We start from the raw sequence: 26,464 nt of genomic DNA, 5'->3' as shown, positions 1-26,464 counted from the left end.
TGCAGTACTGACATCTTCCAAACCCACAGGAGCACAGTCATTAGAGACACTGTCCACTCTTCTGACCACAGCTCCCAGAAACCCAGGAACACAGTCATTACAGTCACTGTCTAAAGTAGAGACCACAGCGGAACACAAGTCCAGGCCCTCTGCAGTCAAACAGTGATATGGACAGATAGATATATAACAGGATCTGACACTGGTGTGTAGAGGGAGAGGTGAGATGGCTGCTGGTGGACTTCTCTTGTTCTCCATGGGAGTGTCTAGCCATCCAATCAAACAAATAAAACAAAGTAGAAATACCAGGTGTGTTTCTAAAATGGCTTAACATAAAATATCTTGTAGATGTGGTGATAAGTGTTTGTTTCTCTCTCTCCAGGCAGTGCACAGCCAAAGCATATCTTTTTCTTTTCCCTTTAGCATGGAATAGACCTTTGTTACCTTAATATAAAATATACGGGTTTGTTTCAAATACAGTATAAATAAAAATATACTGTAGACATGGTGATAAGTATTGTCTCTCTCTGCAGGCAGTGCTGATGTGAGGCTGGTGAATGGTGCCAGTCCCTGTGAGGGGACAGTGGAGGTGTATCATGATGGAGAGTGGGGGACAGTGAACAGTTATGAATGGGATCTCAATGATGCTGCAGTGGTGTGCAGACAACTGGGCTGTGGATCTGCTGTCTCAGCACCAGGAGGAGCTCACTTTGGACCAGGGTCTGGATCAGTCCTCCTGGATGAAGTTTTCTGCAGAGGGTCAGAGTCTACGCTGACGGATTGTCGAAAAGATGAAGTGAAGCAGTATGGCTATCCTCATGCCTATGATTCTGGAGTGAGGTGTTCAGGTAGGAGTCCCTGCAGTCTCCAGCACTGAGGACAATTAAAACTCCTCCATTGATCTAGAGTCCATCATCATGATCCATCTGTCCATCCTCGCATTCCCACTGCTCCTGTCCTGCTGAAAGCTGTGACAGCACTCCTCACTGTCACTGTGTGTCTTTTCTCCTTCTGGATTGTATTTCCTGCAGTGTGCAGAAAAGATATTGAATATGGTTTGAAAACTGCCTGGACCCAAACCCCACCTGTATGCTTTCTGTTAGGTTTTACAATTGACCAATAATGAGGCCAAAGAACAGGGTTTGATCATAAGGCTGTAAAAGTGTGTGACTTATAGATCTGTAGTGAACTAATGTATTCTAGATCTTGATTTTGAACTCCAGTTTGTTCTCCATTTAAATCATCAGCATCTTTTTCACTCATAGTTCTGCTCTGTCTCTCTTACTATTAAATTCAGATTCAAAGAGCTGTGTTCAGCAAAGAATTACAGCATTGACATTGAACATAGGTTGCTTTTCTCTGACGTATTTACAGCCATTAGAACAATGACCACATTATCTGAGAATGAGTGAAATAAAATAGTTACATCACTGTTTAAACGCTGTAGAATAAAAGCAAAATGACTCTTTTCTTAAGAATTTTAAGAGTAGACTTTTCAGTCTCCGTGTTCATTTGGTAGATAGTATTGATCTACTGATTGATCTGTTTCTTGAAGAAAGCTGGGATATCTGAATAGCTTGTTCCATATTCCTGCAATCCTTTAGGTAAAGTGCCCTCAGGTCTCAGTGTACATATGTAACCTTTTTCAACACATAATGAAAATATTCACACTCTTAGAAAACAACTCAAGAATCTAACATAACATCTCTGTTTCTCTCGGGGAAAATGTCCCTATCCCTATGTTTTGTGTCTTCCAGGGCAGCTGCTGGGCACTGGGTTCTGGATGAGGTTTGAGAAAATAAAAACACTTTTTAAGTTAGTGAAAACCCAGAAGCCAAGTGCTGTAAGGCAGCTCTTTGGAAAAATACAAATACAGCCTTCATTTCCAAAGTAGTGTTTCATTATTTACAGAACAAGAAACACAACCCAAGAACACAACCAAAAAGTAAAAGCTAAACTCCTCTGTGTTGACTGAGCATCTTCACATGAAGTAATACAACAGGAAGTTAAGCTGCTTACCAGCTCAGTTACTCTTAAAAATCATTCTCAAAACTGATCAGTCCCTTCTTCTGCTCCCATCTCCTCTGGTTATACAGCTTCCTGCTTTTAAATGTCACTTTACAGTTGACTGAGGATGACAAATCATTCTCCATGGGTTTGACAGGAATCATATTCTTGTCTTGTCTCCACATGCTCACCCCTTTACAAAATAGAAAAGAATATGTAGGCACTGTACATGAAACAAATTCACATATGCACACCTATGTAACCAATATATACTGTAAATACATGAAGAACAATGCTGTTTCTACTTACAGGCTGTGGTAACTGACCCTATACTTCATTGTGGTCTGTTTCTCTTTGCTATACTGTATCTTACCCTCAGCTAATGTGAGTTGTCATATTATGCCAAGCTGTGACAAGCAGTGCCAGGCTGTGACAGTCCTGGTCTTGTCCAGAGTGTCTGTCAGTGCCCAGGTCAGACAGTCCTGCTCCAGTAGTGCCAGGCTGTGACAGTCCTGCTCTTGTCCAGATTGTGTGTCAGTGCCAAAGTCAGACAATGCTGCTCCAATAGTGCCAGGCTGTGAGTCCTGTTCTCTGGACTCTATGAGCCCAGGTTTTGAATGACTGAATTAGGTAACTGTTCCTACTATTTTTATGTTCCACAGGTGGTGCTGTCTTCAGGAGTGTTCTGAAGACAGCACCACCTGGAATTATGGTGATGTAGTTTAAATGGTTCATAAATGTTCATGAGGCTTCAGTTTCTCTGACTGCTGTTGCGACTCCAGAAGCTGCTCCTGCTGTCTGTCTTGATCTCAGTCCTCCTTCATTTTCTCTCAAGGCATCAGTCTAACTTTCTGAATGTCCTTCTGCACCTCCTCCCTGCAGCTTTGTTGCCCTCTTCATATTAAATTAGAAACAGAGATATTTTCTGATTTGACCAAGCAAATTGAAATACTTCTCAAACTTTTAGATTGAATGCAAATTATGATTTTAAGGTCTTTTAAAATTAGGATTAAAAACGAATACAGATAATCTAAACATTTTCATTTCTCTGGATTAATTTTACTTTGATATACTGTATTAAGTGCACTGCAATGTGCTGTAATACTATTAAATTTTGTATAAATCCTGTGATTCCACCTTTGTCACATGTCAGGAGTGCGGTTAGCAGGAGGCAGAAGTCTGTGCTCTGGCAGAGTCGAGGTTCTGCGAGGGCCATCCTGGGGTACGATCTGTGAGGCAGACTTTGACATGAAGGACGCGGAGGTCGTTTGCCGTGAACTAGACTGTGGATTTCCAGCACAGCTGCTGAGAGGGGCTCATTTCGGAGAGGGGCAGGGGCTGATCAGGACAGAGGAGATCCAGTGTCAGGGAAATGAGACCAGAATCCACAACTGTCCCACCTCAACCAGGGAGCATCAGAGCTGCACTCACAGCAGTGACATCAGCCTGGTGTGTACAGGTGAGAGCACTGCTGTCTGTACTAATCCCCAGCTGTATAAACACTTCAATATCTCACTCTGAGCTGCTCTCACAGCAATGACATCAGCCTGGTCTGTATAGGAGAGAGCACTGCTGTCTGAATTGATCTGCAGCTAAACACATCAATGTCTCACTCTGAGCAGTGTGGGCTAATTACATCTCTTCCTTATAGCTTTGCCAATTATCTTTGATAACATTGTCTGTTCGACAGCACCATCATCTGGTTTAATCAAATACGTAAGGACAAATAATTCTGATTTTTATTTTATTTAGCATGTTCTTCCTCTTTAGAATACATTTCCTCAATTTTTAGATTTGTTTATTTTCTTGTCTGTTGTATCTCAGGGCACTGTATATTGTGCCCCAGACTAATATCTTTGGATCAGTCAGTGAGCTGCAGCAGGCAGTGGTCTTGTGGTCATGTGATTTCCACATTGCTTGATTCGTTTTTGTCACAATGCGAAAGATAATTACTCTTGTGTATTGAAGTCAAATATTCAATAAGTATGTATAAGTATGAGAAGTTATTTTACAATCAACACACTGTAAAATCAATCATTATGACATTGTGTTCATACTGTACAGCTCCTGACTCCCCTGTCTTTTTATAAAGATAACAGTTTGTTTATGCTGTATAGCTCCTGAGTCCTCAGTCCTTTGTATAAAGACTAGAGTGATGTTAAGATTGTACAGCTCCTGACTCGCCTGTCCTGTCTGCAGAATACAGTGGCTACAGGCTGGTGGGCGGCCCTGACTCCTGTTCTGGCCGGGTGGAGCTGCAGTACCGCGGTGAATACAGGACAGTGTGTGACCAGTACTGGGACCTGAGAGACGCCACTGTTCTCTGCCAGCAGCTGGGCTGTGGGGAGGCTGTAGCAGTTCCAGGACAGGCCTGGTTTGGACAGGACAATGGATCAAGAGGGGTTGATGTTTTTGAGTGCCACGGCAATGAGACCCATCTCTCCTGGTGTGCTCTCTCTTCATGGGGCAGAGCTGCATGCTCTCATGGGCAGGAAGCTGGAGTCATTTGTTCTAGTAAGAATCAACACATATTTACATTTTCAGAATTAATACAGCTTTAAATAACGGATCAGTAAGATGTCAAATCTTAATCTGTCCCACTTACTCACGAAGTAACCAAATCCATTTACATGGTCTTGGTCTCCAAGCCAGCCACAGTAGACCTACTGTTCAGAATGCCATTAAAAGCAGCCTTCTTACCAGAATCACCAAACATTCCTCACTTTTCAAACTGCCCTAACCTCCACAAAGCTCCAGCACAACTGTAATCCCAAGATCCATCCACTTATTCCATCCTTATCTGTTTTCTATTTTCCTTCCATTACCCACCTCTTCATGCTGTTTTATAGGAGCCCTGGAGCTAATTCCAGCTCCACCCACCCTGTGTAACTGAACACACAAGTCAGTCCACATTCACATTCCTCATTCACAGCCCTTTCTGCCACAGATGTCCACACTGCAGGTTGTGCTCGTTTAGTGTCCTAGTCACCTGTTGAGGTGCTGGCCGGTAGCCAACCCCCATCTCCCCACGTGTGGGCTGAGCTCACCTACCCAGTGCTGTCACAACCCTCCTAGAAACTAGAGCTGTTGTCAGTCAGTGAATATTTATATATTTATAGTATTAGAAGAGAGAGTAAGTGTGATGTTAGAATTTGACCTCCTAGCAAACTTCTTAAGCAAGACCATTCATAAAATTATGATGACTATTTTTAAAAGACTACAGTATGTTGTGACATAATAAGCTGTGGTGTATCAAGTTAATTGTACAAACAAAAAACATTTCTGATAACCCCTCTGTGAGTTTGTTTTATTTTACTAATGTGTGACTGAAAATTAACATGATTATTAATTTTTATAGATTCCTCCCTGTCAGCTGTAGACGGTGGAGTCCGGCTGTCAGGAGGAGAGAGTCACTGTGATGGCCTGGTAGAAGTTCACTACAACAGGACCTGGGCAAGACTCATCCAGCACTCCTGGGGCTACAGAGAGTCCTCTGTGGTCTGCAGACAGCTGGGCTGTGGCTCTTTAGTACAAATACACCAGAACTCTGTGTATGAGACTGGCGACAGTGCTGTGTGTCTGACAGGTATTCAGTGCTGTGTAGGACAAGTCTATAACTCCTCTCTGTATGGGACAGTGACAGTGCTGTGTGTCTGACAGGTATTCAGTGCTCTGTAGTACAAGTCTGTAACTACTCTCTGTATGGGACAGTGATAGTGATGTGTGTCTGACAGGTATTCAATGCTCTGGGGACGAGTCTCACCTGGTGAACTGCAGTTCTCCACAGAGAGTCAACTGTGGTGTTGGACAGGAACTGTCCCTGCTTTGCTCAGGTAGGAACCATTTGGTCTATTTGAAGTTTTTTTCATAATTTTTACCAAATACATATATTGTGATACCTGGTGCACTGTCCCAGTAGAAGCAGGCTGGAACCAAGCAGGCTGAGCAGGCAGACAAAAGTGAAACTATATCCAATCAGACTCTTCAGTGAGATTCACAATTCTTCATTTGACATCTTGCCCTCTTTTAAAAAAGAAACAGAAAGGGTAAAAAATCATCCCAGCCTCTAATTATTTCCTCTAGAGACCCTCCTTCTTTCCAAAACCCAGTCTACAAAATTAACAAATTTAAGCTCTTAGCAGACTTTTTCCCACAACATTCCAAATCCTTAAGATGACTGGGACTGTGCTATAAGATGAAGAGGAACAGCTAATTTATGTTGAAATCATCAAAATCACAACAATTGAACACAGGTGGAGATTAACAAAAAATAAGAATTTACCTATGTAATTTGGAAAGCAAAAAGTTACATCAGCACAAATTTAAAATTGCTATTACTAAAGGGTGTGTAATCATATCTTTCCATTTTTTCTAGGGCTTTTATTTATAATTACTTACCAGAATTTCTCAGAACAACTTCACAACACAGTGAATAAGCAGAAAAAATTAAATGTAACTGGTACATAAGGAATGTGCTGTGTATAAATTGAGCATTAAGATCCTGACGGGAAAGGCTATCAACAAACTATTGATACTGTATGTTTAATATTTCTAGAGAAAATACTGTGTAATGTAAAAAATAGTATAATGATTTGTGATGTATAATGGAAGTGATATTACATACTTTAAACTAAAAATGAATTACTACTGAGAATCTGTTTTGTGCTGTTAATATTTTGTATATTCTTCTCTCATCTTCAAAGCACACTATTCAGAGTAATGTGCCTCATTAGTGTTTAAATCTCTTACCTGATACAGATTGCTGCTCAGTCTACTAATATCATGTAGCTGTTACACATGGTTTCCTGATGCACAAATCAACAGAATAGCTATAATGAATTCAACTTTCTTACACCACAGCAACTGTAGAGAACACAGCTCCAAAAAATAGAAGAACACAACTTGCAGCTTTCTGAAGTCACAGTCTCACACACAGACACTGTACTCGTAGACTCTCCAGTATCTCACACACAGTCTGTTACGGTCACCATCCTCTCCTCCAGAGGGCACTCCAACCTCCTCATGTTAACCTTTTAAATTACTTGCATTATTTCGTGGTGTGCCTTGTTTTAGTTTTCATATTTAAGTTTATGCCTTCGTGCTTTCGGGGCTCAGCTTTGGTACATGGCAGCCCGATGGCCCGCCTACCACCAGGCTTCGGGAGGAAGCCTGAGGGCCCAGGTCTGTTTACGCTCCCTGACCCACTGAGCCTTGTAAGAGAGTCCCTAATTTCCTGGATTCTCGTCTGTGTTCCTGTTCTTCTGCGTCTCCTGATGGATCTCCCGGCAACTGACTAATGGACTGCTTCCTGACTTCCACTTGAACTTCCCTGGATTTTCCCCACACATCTGCACAAACTTCCCTACTTCACTGTGAACACCAATAAACCCTGTGTGTCTTCCCTGAATCCTGTCTATGGTCCTTTTTCCGGAATCGATGCCTCATCACCCTCCACGGAAGACCAACCGACTCACCAGTATCTCACACACAGTGACTTGAAGTCATGCCACCTGCAGAAGTTCTCAGATGACTTTACAATTCTGGGATGTATTGAGGGTGGGCTGGAGACAGAGTACAGAGGACTGGTCAAAAGCTTTGTGGAGTGGTGTGACAGATCAACATGGCTAAGACCAAGGAGTTGGTGGTGGACTTCAAGAGGAAGAAGGCCCAACCTACTCCTGTCTGTGTACATGGGAGTGCCGTGGAGATGGTTAACTCATACAAATACCTGGGCGTCCACATTGATGACACACTGGAATGGACCAACAATACTGAGGCCATTTACAGGAAGGGTCAGAGCTAACCTTACTTTTTGAGGAGGCTCAGGTCCTTCAATGTGTGTAGTGATATGCTTCTAATGTTCTACCAGTCTGTCATAGCGAGTGTCAGTGGTGTGCTGTGGCTCTGGGATTAGAGTGGGAGATGCTAATCGGCTGAACAAGCTCATCAAGAAGGTGTCCAAATTAATATCCATCATGGACAATGTCTCACACCCCCTCCATGACATGCTTGTTAGAATGAAGAGCATGTTCAGCAACAGGCTGATCCTACCATGGTGTGACAGGGAGCATTGCAGAAGATCATGTAAGACTTTACAACCCAACCACAGTATGTCTGGACAGGGGCAACACTGACCTGTTGTGATACCATACTTGTACACCTGAAACCTGATTCCTCTGTAACAACTGGTGCTCTGTTTTACAGGTGTTCTGTCTACACCTGGTTTACAGAAGTGCAATACCTGGAAGTGGAATTCACAACTATTATTCACAACTATGCAATAGTTACCTACTCTGTGCAATGTGCTTGGGAGTGTGTGATATCTATACTGTGTATTACATCTTCCTTGTGTTCTGTTAATTCATACTTTTTTGTGTATGCTTTTTCTGTTTTGTTTCTAATTATTCAATTTTTTAAAATTTATTGTATTATATTACTGTATTACCACATTTGCACTGTACTGTGTTGATTGTGCCTGGCTGCTGTATCACTTGAATTTCCCACATGGGATAAATAAAGTACCTATCTGTCTGTCTATCATCCCCAGTCACTGTGCTGCTACCAATATCATCAAAGAAGTTAAACAACGTTAAATTATATGTCATATTTGGAATATCCATAAATATACGGAATATCCTGTAGACCTGGTATTAAGTACTTATCTCTCTCTCCACAGGTAGTGCTGATTTCAGGCTGGTGAATGGAGCCAGTCCCTGTGAGGGGACAGTGGAGATTCACTATAAAGGAGAGTGGGGAACAGTACTTAGTGTTAATTGGGATCTGGATGATGCTGCAGTGGTGTGCAGACAGTTGGGCTGTGGATCTGCTTTTTCAGCACCAGGAGGAGCTCACTTTGGCCCCGGGACTGGATCAGTCCTGCTGAGCGGGTTCAACTGCAGAGGGTCAGAGTCTGTGCTGAGAGACTGTGGAAACACTGAAGTGAAACAGTATAATTTCGCTCACAATGACGACGCTGGAGTGAGGTGTTCAGGTAGGAGACACAGTCTTAATCATCATGATCAATCTGTCTTCCCATTCTTACTGCTCCTGTCCTGCTGAGAGCTGTGATAACATTCCTCACTGTCACTGTGTGTCTTTCTACCTGTGTGAAGATCAGAAGTAGAAACACAGACAGGAGACTCAGTCTGAGAGCAGTAGCAGGACATACCCCTCCTGTCTGCTGTCTGTCAGCAGAGAGGAGACAGTTTTACAGTCAACCTGCTAGATGGGCTGAAGCACAAGATTGACTCTCATAAGACAATAAACTATGTGACTATCTGACCTGAACAAATAGAATCCTGAACTCTCTATCAGTATGTCATGGGTTTCAGAGTAGTGACTTTTGTAATTTGGTTAAAATGCAGTCTGGCCACAAAACCACGTGATTTTCAATGCCTTCTCACTTTTCACCGAATCTTTTTTGCCACTGTTAATGCTCCCTCTTATTACTACCATCTATGATTATCAATAAATAGTGTGAAAATAATAAATGACTATTATAGTTGAGTAAAATATCATATGCTATTAATTATACAGTATTATAAGTGTAAATGAGTTATATGTTGTGAATATTATTTTTAGATTATTAAATATTTATCGTTCTTAATTGTGGAAGTGTTCAGGCACCTGTGTATTCAATTTAGGAAATGTCTTCTGCATTTGTGTGTTATTGCAGCTGGACAGATGAAAATATCTCTATCTCTCTGAACCTGTAGCTCATCCTGTTTGTCCAGCAACTGGGTCAAGGGGTCAGTGTATCTGGTCAGTTTCAGGTGTGTTTTAATGGTGTTTTGGCATCGGGTGTCAGTGGTTTTGGTCATAGTTTCAGGTGTGTTTGAATGTGTTTTGCTGTCAGGTGTCAGTGGATCTGGTCAGTTTCAGGTGTGTTTTAATAGTGTTTTGGTGAAAGGAGCCAGTGGATCTGGTCAGTAGTTTTAGGAGTATTTTAATGGTATTTTGGTGTCAGCTGTCTGGATCTGGTCAGTATCAGGTGTATTTTAGTGGTATTCAGGTGTCAGGTGTCAGGTGTCAGTGGATCTGGTCAGTTTCAGGTGTGTTTCAATGGTATTTTGGTGTCAGGTGTCAGTGGATCTGGTCAGTAGTTCTAGGAGTATTTTAATGGTATTTTGGTGTCAGCTGTCTGGATCTGGTCAGTATCAGGTGTATTTTAATGGTATTCAGGTGTCAGGTGTCAGGTGTCAGTGGATCTGGTCAGTTTCAGGTGTGTTTTAATGGTGTTTTGGTGAAAGGAGTCAGTGGATCTGGTCAGTAGTTTTAGGAGTATGTTAATGGTATTTTGGTGTCAGCTGTCTGGATCTGGTCAGTATTAGGTGTATTTTAATGGTATTCAGGTGTCAGTGGATCTGGTCAGTTTCAGGTGTGTTTCAATGGTATTTTGGTGTCAGGTGTCAGTGGATCTGGTCAGTAGTTTTAGGAGTATTTTAATGGTATTTTGGTGTCAGCTGTCTGGATCTGGTCAGTATCAGGTGTATTTTAGTGGTATTCAGGTGTCAGGTGTCAGGTGTCAGTGGATCTGGTCAGTAGTTTTAGGGGTATTTTAATGGTATTTTGGTGTCAGCTGTCTGGATCTGGTCAGTATCAGGTGTATTGTAATGGTATTCAGGTGTCAGGTGTCAGGTGTCAGTGGATCTGGTCAGTTTCAGGTGTGTTTCAATGGTATTTTGGTGTCAGGTGTCAGTGGATCTGGTTTCAGGTGTGTTTTAATGGTGTTGTGGGCTCAGTATTGTGGAGCTCAGTGCTGCAGTGGGCTGTGTGTCTGTCTACAGTGCCAACCGGCCCCAGGGCTGATTCTGTCTTAGCAGGTCTCCTCTGGTTTAATGACTCTCGGCTTGGATCAGACGAGCCCAGATTTAATTCAGAGATGAGCCCTCAGCACAACATTGCATATAAATAAAAATGAACTAGAACAGTTCTGTTGGGCTCAGTAGAGTATTATAATAATTTCAGATTTATTGTTTAAGACTGGACGTCTAACCTCTCTGCCATTATGTCACTGAGGTTTCTTCATGTTCCTGCAATGCTCTGTAGCCAGGAGATGACTGTTAGATCCTGGTATGTGTAGCTGGTGCTGGAAACACAACCTGTTCTTGTCCGGAGTGTCTGTATTTGCGCAGGTCAGACAGTACTGCTCCAGCAGTGCCAGGCTGTGACAGTCCTGGTCTTGTCCAGAGTGTAGTGCCCAGGTCAGACAGTCCTGTTCCAGCAGTGCCAGGCTGTGACAGTCCTGGTCTTGTCCAGTACAGAGTGTCTGTCAGTGCCCATGTCAGACAGTACTGCTCCAGCAGTGCCAGGCTGTGACAGTCCTGGTCTTGTCCAGAGTGTCTGTCAGTGCCAAAGTGAAACAATGTTGCTCCAGTAGTGCCAGGCTGTGACAGTCCTGTAACTTCTATTTTTATATGTTCCATAGGTGGAACATATAAAAATATTCTTCAGGACACTCCTGAAGACAGCACCACCTGGAATTATGGTGATGTAGTTTAAATGGTTCATAAATGTTCATGAGGCTTCAGTTTCTCTAACTGCCGTTGAGACTCCAGAAGCTGCTCCTGCTGTCTGTCTTGATCTCAGTCCTCCTTCATTTTCTCTTAAGGCCTCAGTCCAACTCTCTGAATGTCCCTAATTGAAATACTTCTCAAACTTTTAGATTGAATGCAAATGACGATTTCAAGCTCTTTTAAATGTTAAAAGGTTGCAAATGTTTAAAACATCAAAACATTGTCATTTCTCAGAGTTTATTTTACTTTTATATACTGAATTATGCACACTGTTAAGGTGCTGTAATACTGTTAAAATTTGTATTATTGCTTTGTCACATGTCAGGAGTGCGGTTAGCAGGGGGCAGGAGTCTCTGCTCTGGCAGAGTCGAGGTTCTGCAAGGGACGTCTTGGGGTACGATCTGTGAGGCCGACTTTGACATGAAGGACGCGGAGGTCGTTTGCCGTGAACTAGACTGTGGATTTCCAGCACAGCTGCTGAGAGGGGCTCATTTTGGAGAGGGGCAGGGGCTGATCAGGACAGAGGAGATCCAGTGTTGGGGAAATGAGACCAGAATCCACAACTGTCCAACCTCAAACAGGGAGCATCAGAGCTGCATTCACAGAAATGACATCGGCCTGGTCTGTACAGGTGAGAGCACTGTTGTCTGTACTGATCCCCAGCTGTATAAACACTTCAATATCTCACTCTGAGCTGCTCCCTCAGCTATGACACCAGCCTGGTCTGTACAGGTGAGAGCACTGTTGTCTGTACTGATCCCCAGCTGTATAAACACTTCAATATTTCACTCTGAGCTGCTCCCTCAGCTATGACACCAGCCTGGTCTGTATAGGAGAGAGCACTGCTGTCTGAACTGATCCCAAGCTAAACACATCAATGTCTCACTCTGAGCAGTGTGGGCTAATTACATCTCTTCCTTATAGCTTTGCCAATTATCTTTGATAACATTGTCTGTTCGACAGCACCATCATCTGGTTTAATCAAATACCGAAGGACAAAAAATCTGATTTTTATTTTATTTTGCATGTTCTTCCTCTTTAGAATACATTTCCTCAATTTTTAGATTTGTTTATTTTCTTGTCTGTTGTATCTCAGGGCACTGTATATTGTGCCCCAGACTAATATCTTTGGATCAGTCAGTGAGCTGCAGCAGGCAGTGGTCTTGTGGTCATGTGATTTCCACATTGCTTGATTCGTTTTTGTCACAATGCGAAAGATAATTACTCTTGTGTATTGAAGTCAAATATTCAATAAGTATGTATAAGTATGAGAAGTTATTTTACAATCAACACACTGTAAAATCAATCATTATGACATTGTGTTCATACTGTACAGCTCCTGACTCCCCTGTCTTTTTATAAAGATAACAGTTTGTTTATGCTGTATAGCTCCTGAGTCCTCAGTCCTTTGTATAAAGACTAGAGTGATGTTAAGATTGTACAGCTCCTGACTCGCCTGTCCTGTCTGCAGAATACAGTGGCTACAGGCTGGTGGGCGGCCCTGACTCCTGTTCTGGCCGGGTGGAGCTGCAGTACCGCGGTGAATACAGGACAGTGTGTGACCAGTACTGGGACCTGAGAGACGCCACTGTTCTCTGCCAGCAGCTGGGCTGTGGGGAGGCTGTAGCAGTTCCAGGACAGGCCTGGTTTGGACAGGACAATGGATCAAGAGGGGTTGATGTTTTTGAGTGCCACGGCAATGAGACCCATCTCTCCTGGTGTGCTCTCTCTTCATGGGGCAGAGCTGCATGCTCTCATGGGCAGGAAGCTGGAGTCATTTGTTCTAGTAAGAATCAACACATATTTACATTTTCAGAATTAATACAGCTTTAAATAACGGATCAGTAAGATGTCAAATCTTAATCTGTCCCACTTACTCACGAAGTAACCAAATCCATTTACATGGTCTTGGTCTCCAAGCCAGCCACAGTAGACCTACTGTTCAGAATGCCATTAAAAGCAGCCTTCTTACCAGAATCACCAAACATTCCTCACTTTTCAAACTGCCCTAACCTCCACAAAGCTCCAGCACAACTGTAATCCCAAGATCCATCCACTTATTCCATCCTTATCTGTTTTCTATTTTCCTTCCATTACCCACCTCTTCATGCTGTTTTATAGGAGCCCTGGAGCTAATTCCAGCTCCACCCACCCTGTGTAACTGAACACACAAGTCAGTCCACATTCACATTCCTCATTCACAGCCCTTTCTGCCACAGATGTCCACACTGCAGGTTGTGCTCGTTTAGTGTCCTAGTCACCTGTTGAGGTGCTGGCCGGTAGCCAACCCCCATCTCCCCACGTGTGGGCTGAGCTCACCTACCCAGTGCTGTCACAACCCTCCTAGAAACTAGAGCTGTTGTCAGTCAGTGAATATTTATATATTTATAGTATTAGAAGAGAGAGTAAGTGTGATGTTAGAATTTGACCTCCTAGCAAACTTCTTAAGCAAGACCATTCATAAAATTATGATGACTATTTTTAAAAGACTACAGTATGTTGTGACATAATAAGCTGTGGTGTATCAAGTTAATTGTACAAACAAAAAACATTTCTGATAACCCCTCTGTGAGTTTGTTTTATTTTACTAATGTGTGACTGAAAATTAACATGATTATTAATTTTTATAGATTCCTCCCTGTCAGCTGTAGACGGTGGAGTCCGGCTGTCAGGAGGAGAGAGTCACTGTGATGGCCTGGTAGAAGTTCACTACAACAGGACCTGGGCGAGACTCATCCAGCACTCCTGGGGCTACAGAGAGGCCTCTGTGGTCTGCAGACAGCTGGGCTGTGGCTTTTTAGTACAAATACACCAGAACTCTGTGTATGAGACTGGCGACAGTGCTGTGTGTCTGACAGGTATTCAGTGCTGTGTAGGACAAGTCTATAACTCCTCTCTGTATGGGACAGTGACAGTGCTGTGTGTCTGACAGGTATTCAGTGCTCTGTAGGACAAGTCTATAACTCCTCTCTGTATGGGACAGTGACAGTGCTGTGTGTCTGACAGGTATTCAGTGCTCTGTAGGACAAGTCTATAACTCCTCTCTGTATGGGACAGTGACAGTGCTGTGTGTCTGACAGGTATTCAGTGCTCTGTAGGACAAGTCTATAACTCCTCTCTGTATGGGACAGTGACAGTGCTGTGTGTCTGACAGGTATTCAGTGCTCTGTAGGACAAGTCTATAACTCCTCTCTGTATTTGACAGTGACAGTGCTGTGTGTCTGACAGGTATTCAGTGCTCTGTAGTACAAGTCTGTAACTACTCTCTGTATGGGACAGTGATAGTGATGTGTGTCTGACAGGTATTCAATGCTCTGGGGACGAGTCTCACCTGGTGAACTGCAGTTCTCCACAGAGAGTCAACTGTGGTGCTGGACAGGAAGTGTCCCTGCTGTGCTCAGGTAGGAACCATTTGGTCAATTTGCTGTCTTTTTTTATTAGTTTAACGTTCATATTGTGATACCTGTTGCACTGCCCTGGTAGAAGCAGACTGGAGCCAGGAGGTCTGACTAAAGCAGGCTGAGCAGGCAGCCAAAGTGAAACTATATCCAGACAGAATTAAATAATTCACCTCCTGTACCGAAACACACAGGTCCTTCTGTCGGAACTTTCATTGAGAGATCTACTCAGTCTGACATCTTTGGCATCCTTTCCAATCACAGTTGTCACTGCAACATCAGCTGACAGCTTGCCCTCTTTTTAAAAAGAAACACAAAGGGTAAAAAACCATCCCAGCCCCTAAATATCTCCTCTAAAGACCATCCTTCTTTCAGCAGCCTTAGCAGCCTTTTCCCACAACATACCAAATTCCAAAGATGACTGGGACTGTGCTTTAAGATGAAGAGGAACAACTATTTTATTTTGAAATAATCAGAATCACAACAATTGAATACAGTTGGAGCTTAAAAAAACAACTAACTTGGACACTGTAATTAGGAAAGCAAATGGTTACATCAGCACAAATTTACAATTTTTATTACTAAAGGGTGTGTAATCTTATTCTCCCAATTTTTCTAGGGCTTTAATTTGTAATTACTTATCCGGAAGTCTCAGAACAACTTCACATCCCAGTGGATAAGCAGAAAAAAATAAAAATAACTGTGTATGAAATTGAGCCTTGACTAATTAGCCTTGCTGTGCATTGACTAATAAGACAGGTAAAGGCTAGAAACAAATTATTGTTATTGTTACAGATAGGAGGTTATGAAACTGGTAAAAACCAGGAATAGGCAAGTGGTTTAGTTGATCAGTGAAATAATTATTCATAACCCCCGCCTTGTAAGTGAATTCTACACCCAAGTGGCTGGTATAATTAGAGTAATGTGAATACTTTGTTCTCCAGCACAGCTTGTTGAGAAGAGCAATAATTTAGGCACACATACAGTGCCTTGCGAAAGTATTCGGCCCCCTTGAACTTTTCAACCTTTTGCCACATTTCAGGCTTCAAACATAAAGATATAAATTTTTTATTTTATGTGAAGAATCACCAACAAGTGGGACACAATTGTGAAGTGGAACGAAATCTATTGGATTTTTGAAACTTTTTTAACTAATAAAAAAATGAAAAGTGGGGCGTGCAAAATTATTCGGCCCCTTTACTTTCAGTGCAGCAAACTCACTCCAGAAGTTCAGCGAGGATCTCTGAATGATCCAATGTTGTCCTAAATGACTGATGGTGATAAATAGAATCCACCTGTGTGTAATCAAGTCTCTGTATAAATGCACCTGCTCTGTGATAGTCTCAAGGTTCTGTTGAAAGCGCAGAGAGCATCATGAAGACCAAGGAACACACCAGGCAGGTCCGTAATACTGTTGTGGAGAAGTTTAAAGCCGGATTTGGATACAAAAAGATTTCCCAAGCTTCAAACATCCCAAGGAGCACTGTGCAAGCGATCATCTTGAAATGGAAGGAGTATCAGACCACTGCAAATCTACCAAGACCTGGCCGTCCCTCTAAACTTTCAGCTCAGACAAGGAGAAGACTGATCAGAGATGCAGCCAAGAGGCCCATGATCACTCTGGATGAACTGCAGAGAACTACAGCTGAGGTGGGAGAGTCTGTCCATAGGACAACAATCAGTCTTACACTGCACAAATCTGGCCTTTATGGAAGAGTGGCAAGAAGAAAGCCATTTCTCAAAGATATCCATAAAAAGTCTCGTCTAAAGTTTGCCACAAGCCACCTGGGAGACACCCCAAACATGTGGAAGAAGGTGCTCTGGTCAGATGAAACCAAAATCGAACTTTTTGGCCACAATGCAAAACGATATGTTTGGCGTAAAAGCAACACAGCTCATCACCCTCAACACACCATCCCCACTGTCAAACATGGTGGTGGCAGCATCATGGTTTGGGCCTGCTTTTCTTCAGCAGGGACAGGGAAGATGGTTAAAATTGAGGGGAAGATGGATGCAGCCAAATACAGGACCATTCTGGATGAAAACCTGTTGGAGTCTGCAAAAGACCTGAGACTGGGACGGAGATTTATCTTCCAACAAGACAATGATCCCAAACATACAGCAAAATCTACAAAGGAATGGTTCACAAATAAACGTATCCAGGTGTTTGAATGGCCAAGTCAAAGTCCAGACCTGAATCCAATCGAGAATCTGTGGAAAGAGCTGAAAACTGCTGTTCACAAACGCTCTCCATCCAACCTCACTGAGCTCGAGCTGTTTTGCAAGGAAGAATGGGCAAGAATTTCAGTCTCTCGATGTGCAAAACTGATAGAGACATACCCCAAGCGACTTGCAGCTGTAATCGCAGCAAAAGGTGGCTCTACAAAGTATTAACGCAAGGGGGCCGAATAATTTTGCACGCTCCACTTTTCATTTTTTTATTAGTTAAAAAAGTTTCAAAAATCCAATAGATTTCGTTCCACTTCACAATTGTGTCCCACTTGTTGGTGATTCTTCACATAAAATAAAAAATTTATATCTTTATGTTTGAAGCCTGAAATGTGGCAAAAGGTTGAAAAGTTCAAGGGGGCCGAATACTTTCGCAAGGCACTGTAGTTAAACAAATATTTATTACCATAAACTACATAAGACACAAAACATACAACACACAAAGTTACATTATATTGTTACAAATGGGGTAGGACTCATAGTTTAAAACAATGACACAACACACAACAAAACATGCTACTTTATATACAGTATTTACAGACAAGGCATTCCAGAGGCCTAACATTCTGCTCACCCAGAAAACCCTTGACTGTTTCTACTGACTTAACAGACAAATAAGTTCTGGAACCTGAGATTAAGTTTAAACAAGTGAGTTTATTGCATGCAAGGAACAATAAGACTGAAGTATTGTTCAAAATACAGGTACAAAACTTCTGGTTTATATAGCACATTTCGTCCGCTTCTGTCGTACTTCGTTTCCATGGTAATGGGGAGAGGTCACAGTGTTCGGACAGTCCCCCAGGCTTTGACCACTCTTAATGGTCAGTTTTATGTTTCCTTCGTTGGGGGGGGGGTTCTAGCTGGCATCTGGAATTCTTATCAGTTAACCCCCATTCCTGACATAACTTAAAGCCTAGAATGTCTTGGGTCACAAGAAGTCAAGTCCTTGTGCAAAAAGAAAGCAGTTAACCCCTTCTTCACATCTTGTATCTTTCTTCACTATGCATTAAACTCTTAATGTCTACAGAGGCCACATAGGAGATGAGCTACCTTTTTAAATAAAAGGTAACCTGCAGTTAGATTTCTCTCCCTGCACCCTGGAAGCCACAAGATTAATGGGAGCCTATATCCCTATCCATAAAATGCACCCTCATCAGGAAAGATGTTTCTAACTGAGGTACCTGGAAACCCAAGTTCCCTACAAGCACAGAATAGCATGCTCTCTCCAATGTCTCACACACAGTCACTGTGTGCTAGACTCTCCAGTATTTCACACACAGTCACTGTGTGCTAGACTCTCCAGTATCTCACACACAGTCACTGTGCTAGACTCTCCAGTATCTCACACACAGTCACTGTGCTGCTAGACTCTCCAGTATCTCACACACAGTCACTGTGTGCTAGACTCTCCAGTATCTCACACACAGTCACTGTGCTGCTAGACTCTCCAGTATCTCACACACAGTCACTGTGCTGCTAGACTCTCCAGTATCTCACACACAATCACTGTGTGCTAGACTCTCCAGTATCTCACACACAATCACTGTGTGCTAGACTCTCCAGTATCTCACACACAGTCACTGTGCTGGTAGACTCACCAGTATCTCACACACAGTCACTGTGTGCTAGACTCTCCAGTATCTCACACACAGTCACTGTGCTGCTAGACTCTCCAGTATCTCACACACAGTCACTGTGTGCTAGTCTCTCCAGTATCTCACACACAGTCACTGTGTGCTAGACTCTCCAGTATCTCACATACAGTCACTGTGCTGCTAGACTCACCAGTATCTCACACAGTCACTGTGCTGCTAGACTCACCAGTATCTCACACACAGTCACTGTGCTGCTAGACTCTCCAGTATCTCACACACAGTCACTGTGCTGCTAGACTCTCCAGTATCTCACACACAGTCACTGTGCTGCTAGACTCTCCAGTATCTCACACACAATCACTGTGTGCTAGGCTCTCCAGTATCTCACACACAGTCACTGTGCTGCTGGACTCTCCAGTATCTCACACACAGTCACTGTGCTGCTAGACTCTCCAGTATCTCACACACAGTCACTGTGCTGGTAGACTCACCAGTATCTCACACACAGTCACTGTGCTGTTAGACTCACCAGTATCTCACACACAGTCACTGTGTGCTAGACTCTCCAGTATCTCACACACAGTCACTGTGCTGCTAGACTCTCCAGTATCTCACACACAATCACTGTGTGCTAGACTCTCCAGTATCTCACACACAGTCACTGTGTGCTAGACTCTCCAGTATCTCACATACAGTCACTGTGCTGCTAGACTCACCAGTATCTCACACAGTCACTGTGCTGCTAGACTCACCAGTATCTCACACACAGTCACTGTGCTGCTAGACTCTCCAGTATCTCACACACAATCACTGTGTGCTAGACTCTCCAGTATCTCACACACAGTCACTGTGCTGGTAGACTCACCAGTATCTCACACACAGTCACTGTGTGCTAGACTCTCCAGTATCTCACACACAGTCACTGTGCTGCTAGACTCTCCAGTATCTCACACACAGTCACTGTGTGCTAGACTCTCCAGTATCTCACACACAGTCACTGTGTGCTAGACTTTCCAGTATCTCACATATAGTCACTGTGCTGCTAGACTCACCAGTATCTCACACAGTCACTGTGCTGCTAGACTCACCAGTATCTCACACACAGTCACTGTGCTGCTAGACTCTCCAGTATCTCACACACAGTCACTGTGCTGCTAGACTCTCCAGTATCTCACACACAGTCACTGTGTGCTAGACTCTCCAGTATCTCACACACAGTCACTGTGCTGCTAGACTCTCCAGTATCTCACACACAGTCACTGTGTGCTAGACTCTCCAGTATCTCACACACAGTCACTGTGTGCTAGACTCTCCAGTATCTCACACACAGTCACTGTGCTGCTAGACTCTCCAGTATCTCACACACAGTCACTGTGCTGCTAGACTCTCCAGTATCTCACACACAGTCAGGGTCTGAAAAGGCAGAGAGCGGACTTTCTGTATTTTACTGAAGACGACTTAGTGGATTTAGTAGACCTTCTGTGTTTCATTTTCTGCGTGTCCTCTGTTTCTTGTTCACTGGCAGATGGACTAGAAATCCAGTGAAACAGGTTAAAGAAATTTTAATTATATGACATATTTTGAAAATATATATGTAAGTAATACGTTTATTCCATGCTGAAAATAGAAGAAAGAAAACAACATTTCGGCCGTGGAGCCTTCTTCAGATTTAAGACCACACCTGAAGTGATCTCACACCTGAAGTTTCCACAGCCAAAATGTTGTGTTTTCTCTCGTCTCTTTTCAGTATGGAATAAACATATTACTTGTTCCTTTGCAGCCTATGCATGCTGATGCAGCTACCCACCTGAACTATATATATACAATATATACATTAAATATAAATATACAAAATATCCTCTACTAGTTAAAGTAAGTATCTGTGTCAGCATGCGTAGTCTGCAAAGAAAGTAAAGATTTTTTTCCATGCTGAAAGGAGACAGAATGTTGTGGCTGTGGAGCCTTCTTGGGATGTGAACAAGGCTCCAGCGCTGAAGTGTTGAGTCTCTTTTCTTTTCTTTTAAGTATGGAATAAACTTTTACTTGTTCCTATGTTAAATATCCTCTGGATATGGTAATAATAATTTTCTCTGTCTCCAGGCAGAGCTGATGTGAGGCTGGTGAATGGAGCCAGTCCCTGTGAGGGGACAGTGGAGATTCACTATAAAGGAGAGTGGGGGACAGTGTACAGTAATAACTGGGATATCAGTGATGCTACAGTGGTGTGCAGACACCTAGGCTGTGGATCTGCTCTTTCAGCACTAGGAGGTGCTCACTTTGGACAAGGATCTGGATCAGTCCTGTTGGGTGCTGTTTCCTGCAGCGGGTCAGAGTCTGCACTGAGGGAGTGTGGTAAAAGTGAAATGAAACAGTATAGCTTTCCTCACAGACTCTCTCCAGTCTCCAATACTGAGACATTTAAAACTCCTCCACTGATCTAGAGTCCATTATCATGATCCATCTGTCCATCCTCCCATTCCCACTGCTCCTCTCCTGTTGAGAGCGTCTTACTGACAACACTCCTCACTGTCACTGTGTGTCTTTATTATAAATCCAAACTATAAAAATTTTCAACCACCTATCTTTTACTTTTTCTCTACTGTTATTGCTCCTGCTCTCTTACTGTCTACTATTAGCAAGGAATATTCTTAATAAAAAAATATATATCCTAATAAAACATGAATTATATAGCAATTATAAATATAGGGAAATAAATATATGTCATAAATAATATTTATTTTTCTGATAATTATTTCCATAATCATATTAAGGACAAAGTATACATTTAGCACATGACTTCAGTTTGAGAAAACTCATTTTTTCATGTGTTTGTACAGCAGGACAACAGGAAGTGTCTCTATTTCTGTCATTCTGAGCTCATCCTGTTTGTGGTCATTGAGTCTGTAAATGCTTCACTGTGTCTATATTGTTTTAACACTGGTGAAATGAGAGTCTGCATGGGTTCCAGTGGGCTGTGGGGTGAAATACCTTCTCAACAGCTGTCAGTGGATGTGGTCAGTCATTTCAGGTGTGTTTTAATGGTATTTTGGTGTCAGGTGTCAGTGGATCCGGTGAATTTCAGGTATATTTTAATGAGTTTTCATGGTATTGTGAGCTCAGTGTTGTAGACCTCAGTGCTGCAGTGGGCTGTGTGTCCTGGTTCTGTACCAGCTGGCCTAGGGGCAGATTCTTGGTGGTGGAGTAACTATCGGTCTGATACAGATGAGCCCAGAATGGAATTGTGGGATGAGTTCTCAATACTGATTTGTACCTAAATAGAAATTAAAAAGAGCAACTTCTGTTGGCTTTGTCAAGTTATTCAATGATATTTCTATTGAAGACTGGTCCTCTAACCTCTTAGCTGCTCTGTCTTATTGTAATATGGGCGGCATTATACTGAAGATGGGGAATTAACTCCAGACGGAGAATTAAAATTTAAAGATTGGCACCTTCAACAAAAATACCATTAGGGATTTGATGGTCCTGAATTTTCTTGCAATGCACTATAGCCAGGAGCTGACTGCTAGTCCCAGGTGTGTGTAAATGGTGCTGAAGTAAATGACAGTGTGTATTTTGCTGAGACCTGCTTTCACGTGGAGAAGCACAACCCTGGTCATGTCCACATTGTCGATCAGTGCCCAGGTCAGTCAGTCCTGTTCCAGCAGTACCAGGCTGTGACAGTCCTGGTCTTGTCCAGAGTGTCTGTCAGTGCCCAGGTCAGACAGTCCTGCTCCAGCAGTGCCAGGCTGTGACAGTCCTGGTCTTGTCCAGAGTGTCTGTCAGTGCCCAGGTCAGACAGTCCTGCTCCAGCAGTGCCAAGCTGTGACAGTCCAGGTCTTGCTCAAAGTGCCTGTTAGGGGTCAGACTTGTCAGTGACAGTGATCTCTGGTATTGTTCTGATATTCCGGCTCATCAAAGGGTCAGACTGGTCAAGGACAGTGATCTCTGTTATTCTTCTGATGTTCCAGCTCATCGAGGGGTCAGGCTGGTTGGAGGCAGTGATCTCTGCTCTGGGAGAGTGGAAGTGCAGCACGGAGAGACCTGGGGCTCAGTGTGTGACTCTGACTTTGACTGGCAGGATGCAGAAGTTGTCTGTCGAGAGCTGGACTGTGGGGTTCCCTCACAGGTGCTGAAGGGGGCTCATTTCGGGAAGGGGGGGGGAGAGGTCTGGACAGAGGAGCTCCAGTGTCAGGGCAACGAATCTCAGATTTTCTCCTGTCCAAAGTCATCCACAACATCACAGAACTGCACGCACGAGAACAATGTGGGACTGGTGTGTTTCGGTAAGAGCAGGATAATTGATTCCATTTATTTATTTTATTGAAGTTCCTAATTGAAATAACAGAAGTTTAGGAAAGAGAAACAACCCTCAAATTCCGTCAGTCACTGCAATATAAAGCTGCAGCTTGTCCTTCCCAGCAGTCTTTGCTCTATAGCCCCTCCCCTGATTCAATGCCAATACAGCAGGGACAGCAGCCCTGTGTCATTTGATACAGGGGCTCTGAGTATCTCCTCCAGTTTTTTTCTTGAAACATATAAGTAAGGCTGAGTAATAGTAATTATATGTAAAATGGTTTCGTTTTGTTCTCTAAAATAAAAAATAAAAATAAATATAATTAAGACCTGTTCTGTTTTGCTCCTGAATTCAGCTGTTTAATCAGTGAAGAGTTGTATACGCCTCATTCATCACCACTATATCTCTGTCTGAGTCTGTACTGTGGGTTTAATCAGTGAAGAGCTCTAGTCCTATTGATCACTAGTACTGTATTGAAGGTTTACTGTATACTTGAAGGCAGAGTTGAGGATCACTGCTAGATGTTGCAGGGAGATTTCGTTGTGTTGTGACACTGTGTCTGCTCTCCCCCTGTCCTGTCTGCAGGATACACAGGGTTCAGGCTGGTGAATGGCTCAGACTCCTGCTCTGGCCGAGTGGAGTTACAGTGGCTCTTCAGGGACTGGGGGACAGTGTGTGATCTCTACTGGGACCTGAGAGATGCCAGTGTTCTCTGCCAGCAGCTGGGCTGTGGGGAGGCTGTAACAGTGCCAGGACAGGCCTGGTTTGGACAGGGCAGTGGACCAGTATTGGCTGATGTGTTTGAGTGCCAGGGCAATGAGAGCCGTCTCTCACACTGTGCTGTCTCTTCATGGGGGAGAGCAGGGTGCTCTCATGGACAGGACGCAGGAGTCATCTGCTCTGGTGAGAATCATTTGATAAAACACAATGACACCCCCTCTGCTTATACACAGCAGCACACTATCTTCATGGTTGACCGAATAACTGCTCTGTTACATACCGCAGTAAAAGGATAGAGATGTTTGAATTTCTTTTCTTAATCCATTTCAGTGTATTATCAACATATACAACTCAAAATTTCTCCAAAGTGGTTATTAGGTTGCTGTGTAATTTTCTTTCAGAAGAGTAGATATATACAGTGCATACAAATACAGTGAGGAGTAGAAATCAAGTCTATATTTGTTATTCAGATCACCAATGAAAGAATGTCCTGGAACTCAGTATATTGTAATTAATGCCTGATCTCTGCAATTAATCCATTAACCCAGAGCCTAATTATGCAGGGTGCTGTACTAGTGTAAAGAGGGAATCCAGAGGTCAAGGTTTATCGAAGTAATTTTTGTGCCACACAACTGACACTCCACTGGTGAAACATCACTCCTCTGGACAGTAATGAGCTCCTTCATTCTCTTTTACAGACTTGAAAAGCAGCAACGATTCACTTGGCAAAGGTACAGGGAGAATAATGACTAATTTTGTCATTAATCAGTGTTGTTTTAATTTTAGTTTCATTACTGATGTTAACTTATTTGATTCACATATAGCTCACACTGCTTTCCCTCTCTATGTGTTTGACAGGTTACCCATCTTCCTCTGTTCCTTCCTCAGTAACACCAGGTATGAACTGGTCCTTGTTCTGTATCTCCAGGGCTCTCAGTGTGCGTTGACATCTCTGTTACTCATTTCAGACTCTGGCACTGTGAGGCAGCAGGTGTGTGTGGAGTTTTTCAACACTGTCCCTCTCAACCTCTCTAACACACACAGTCAGGCTCTGTGAGGCAGCAGGACATAAAAGCTGCTTGCACTGCATCTGCTGCCCCTTAGCTGATGTTCAGCAAATTATCTCCCACTACAGGTCACAGTGATCTCTTAGTACTGCATTGACTTCTGACCATTGGCCCCTTACCTCTGATTCTCTGCTCCTAGACCAACTGTCAGTAATGTTTATATATACTGTATATGTGTTTATACCACTGGGTATTGTCTCTCTCCCAGCCCAGCGCTCCCTCAGGCTGGTTGGGGCAGGTAGTGACTGTGCTGGGAGGCTGGAGGTTTATCACAATGGCTCCTGGGGGACAGTCTGCGATGACTCCTGGGACCTGGCAGACTCTCAGGTGGTGTGCAGACAGCTCCAGTGTGGGACGGCCCTCAGTGCTCCAGTGCCAGCCTCCTTCAGCCAGGGAACTGGAACCATTTGGCTGAACAAAGTGGGCTGTCTGGGGAACGAGTCATCTCTGTGGGAGTGTCCCTCAGCAGGGTGGGGACAACATGACTGTGGACACAAGGAGGATGTGGGACTGGTGTGTTCAGGTACAGGACTCATATCACACCATGACATTTTCATACAGTAGGGTGTTAACTACCAGGATTATTGTACAGTATCTCCTGGTCAAGACAAGAACAGGGACAGTAATGTGAAAATAATACTATTACTGTAATAGTAATAGGGTGCTTGACATAATAATCCAAAGATTCTCAATTTGGATTGTAATTTACAGAATAAAGAGATACTAGTGCCAGACTGATGCTTGACATTGATTTAAACAAAGTTACCAATGTATTGTTTTCTGTTGAGAAAGAGCATTCCGTTCCATTAATATGATTTTGGAGAAAAAAAAAGATTATGAAATCCTCTAGTGTCACAATAGACTTAGCAAACACACTGTTTCTATCTGAGGTCTTTAATCTAGAAAGTCTGTGTCAGTTCAGAGCAGGGTTCTCTCAGTCTGTCCACTTGTGTGTCCCCAGAGTTCAAGGAGCTGCGACTGGCCGAGGGCTGTTCTGGTCAGCTGGAGGTGTTCTACAATGGCACCTGGGGCAACGTGTGCTTGAATAGCATGAGTGAGGACACAGTGAGTCTGATCTGTCAGGAACTGAACTGTGGGAAGAGTGGGCGTGTTGTTGAATCTCGCCCGAGACGGGACTCCGCTCCTCACTGGCTTGATGAATTTAAATGCCGCCCTCACGACTCCACGCTGTGGCACTGCCCCTCCTCTGCCTGGAATCAGAACCAGTGCACAGACTCTGAAGTGGCTCTGATCACCTGCTCAGGTAAGGACTCCAGAGCATGACTAATAAATTAAATAGATAGCCCAGTGTTTCACTGTTTTTGTCCATGGCCTGTGTTGGAACAGTAAAACGTTAAAGGTTAAGATTATGGTGGGATGGCTCAGAAGCTAATTTGACATAAATCTGTCCTCACACAAAATGGTGGGTAAAACATTGACACCTAAATACATCAATAATTGATTAGTTCACAAAAACTGTTCCTAGTGGCTTTTATTACAATCAGACTAACATGCCTGTCATTATTATCAAAGAGAAAACAAATAAAATACTTTGAGGTCCAAGAGAATTTTAAATTTCTTAATTATAATAAATTATAATTATAATAAATGCTTACACTTGTATTGTGCTTTTCTGGACACT

General features: G+C 43.1%; 1 protein-coding gene across 1 annotated transcript in view; it reads left to right on the top strand.

Annotated features, from left to right (window-relative positions):
• The first annotated feature begins 7,624 nt into the window (after window positions 1-7,624).
• Window positions 7,625-26,464, top strand: part of LOC148825809 (scavenger receptor cysteine-rich type 1 protein M130-like) — a 29,491-nt gene continuing 10,651 nt past the window's right edge. Inside the window, exons 1-13 of the mRNA XM_088926344.1 lie at window positions 7,625-7,796; window positions 8,681-8,753; window positions 9,738-9,752; window positions 11,885-12,150; window positions 12,991-13,215; window positions 14,150-14,377; window positions 14,822-14,920; window positions 20,842-21,112; window positions 22,681-23,024; window positions 23,621-23,938; window positions 24,614-24,652; window positions 25,031-25,345; window positions 25,784-26,086. Of these exons, the coding sequence (XP_088782470.1) occupies window positions 7,625-7,796; window positions 8,681-8,753; window positions 9,738-9,752; window positions 11,885-12,150; window positions 12,991-13,215; window positions 14,150-14,377; window positions 14,822-14,920; window positions 20,842-21,112; window positions 22,681-23,024; window positions 23,621-23,938; window positions 24,614-24,652; window positions 25,031-25,345; window positions 25,784-26,086 (2,668 nt within the window). The remainder of the gene's footprint in view (window positions 7,797-8,680; window positions 8,754-9,737; window positions 9,753-11,884; window positions 12,151-12,990; window positions 13,216-14,149; window positions 14,378-14,821; window positions 14,921-20,841; window positions 21,113-22,680; window positions 23,025-23,620; window positions 23,939-24,613; window positions 24,653-25,030; window positions 25,346-25,783; window positions 26,087-26,464) is intronic.

The sequence above is a fragment of the Atractosteus spatula genome, chromosome 10 (assembly GCF_055471065.1).
Source record: "Atractosteus spatula isolate fAtrSpa1 chromosome 10, fAtrSpa1.hap1, whole genome shotgun sequence".
Lineage (NCBI taxonomy): Eukaryota > Metazoa > Chordata > Actinopteri > Semionotiformes > Lepisosteidae > Atractosteus > Atractosteus spatula.
Note: the sequence above shows the minus strand (reverse complement) of the source record. Positions and strands in the feature narration are given on the sequence as shown.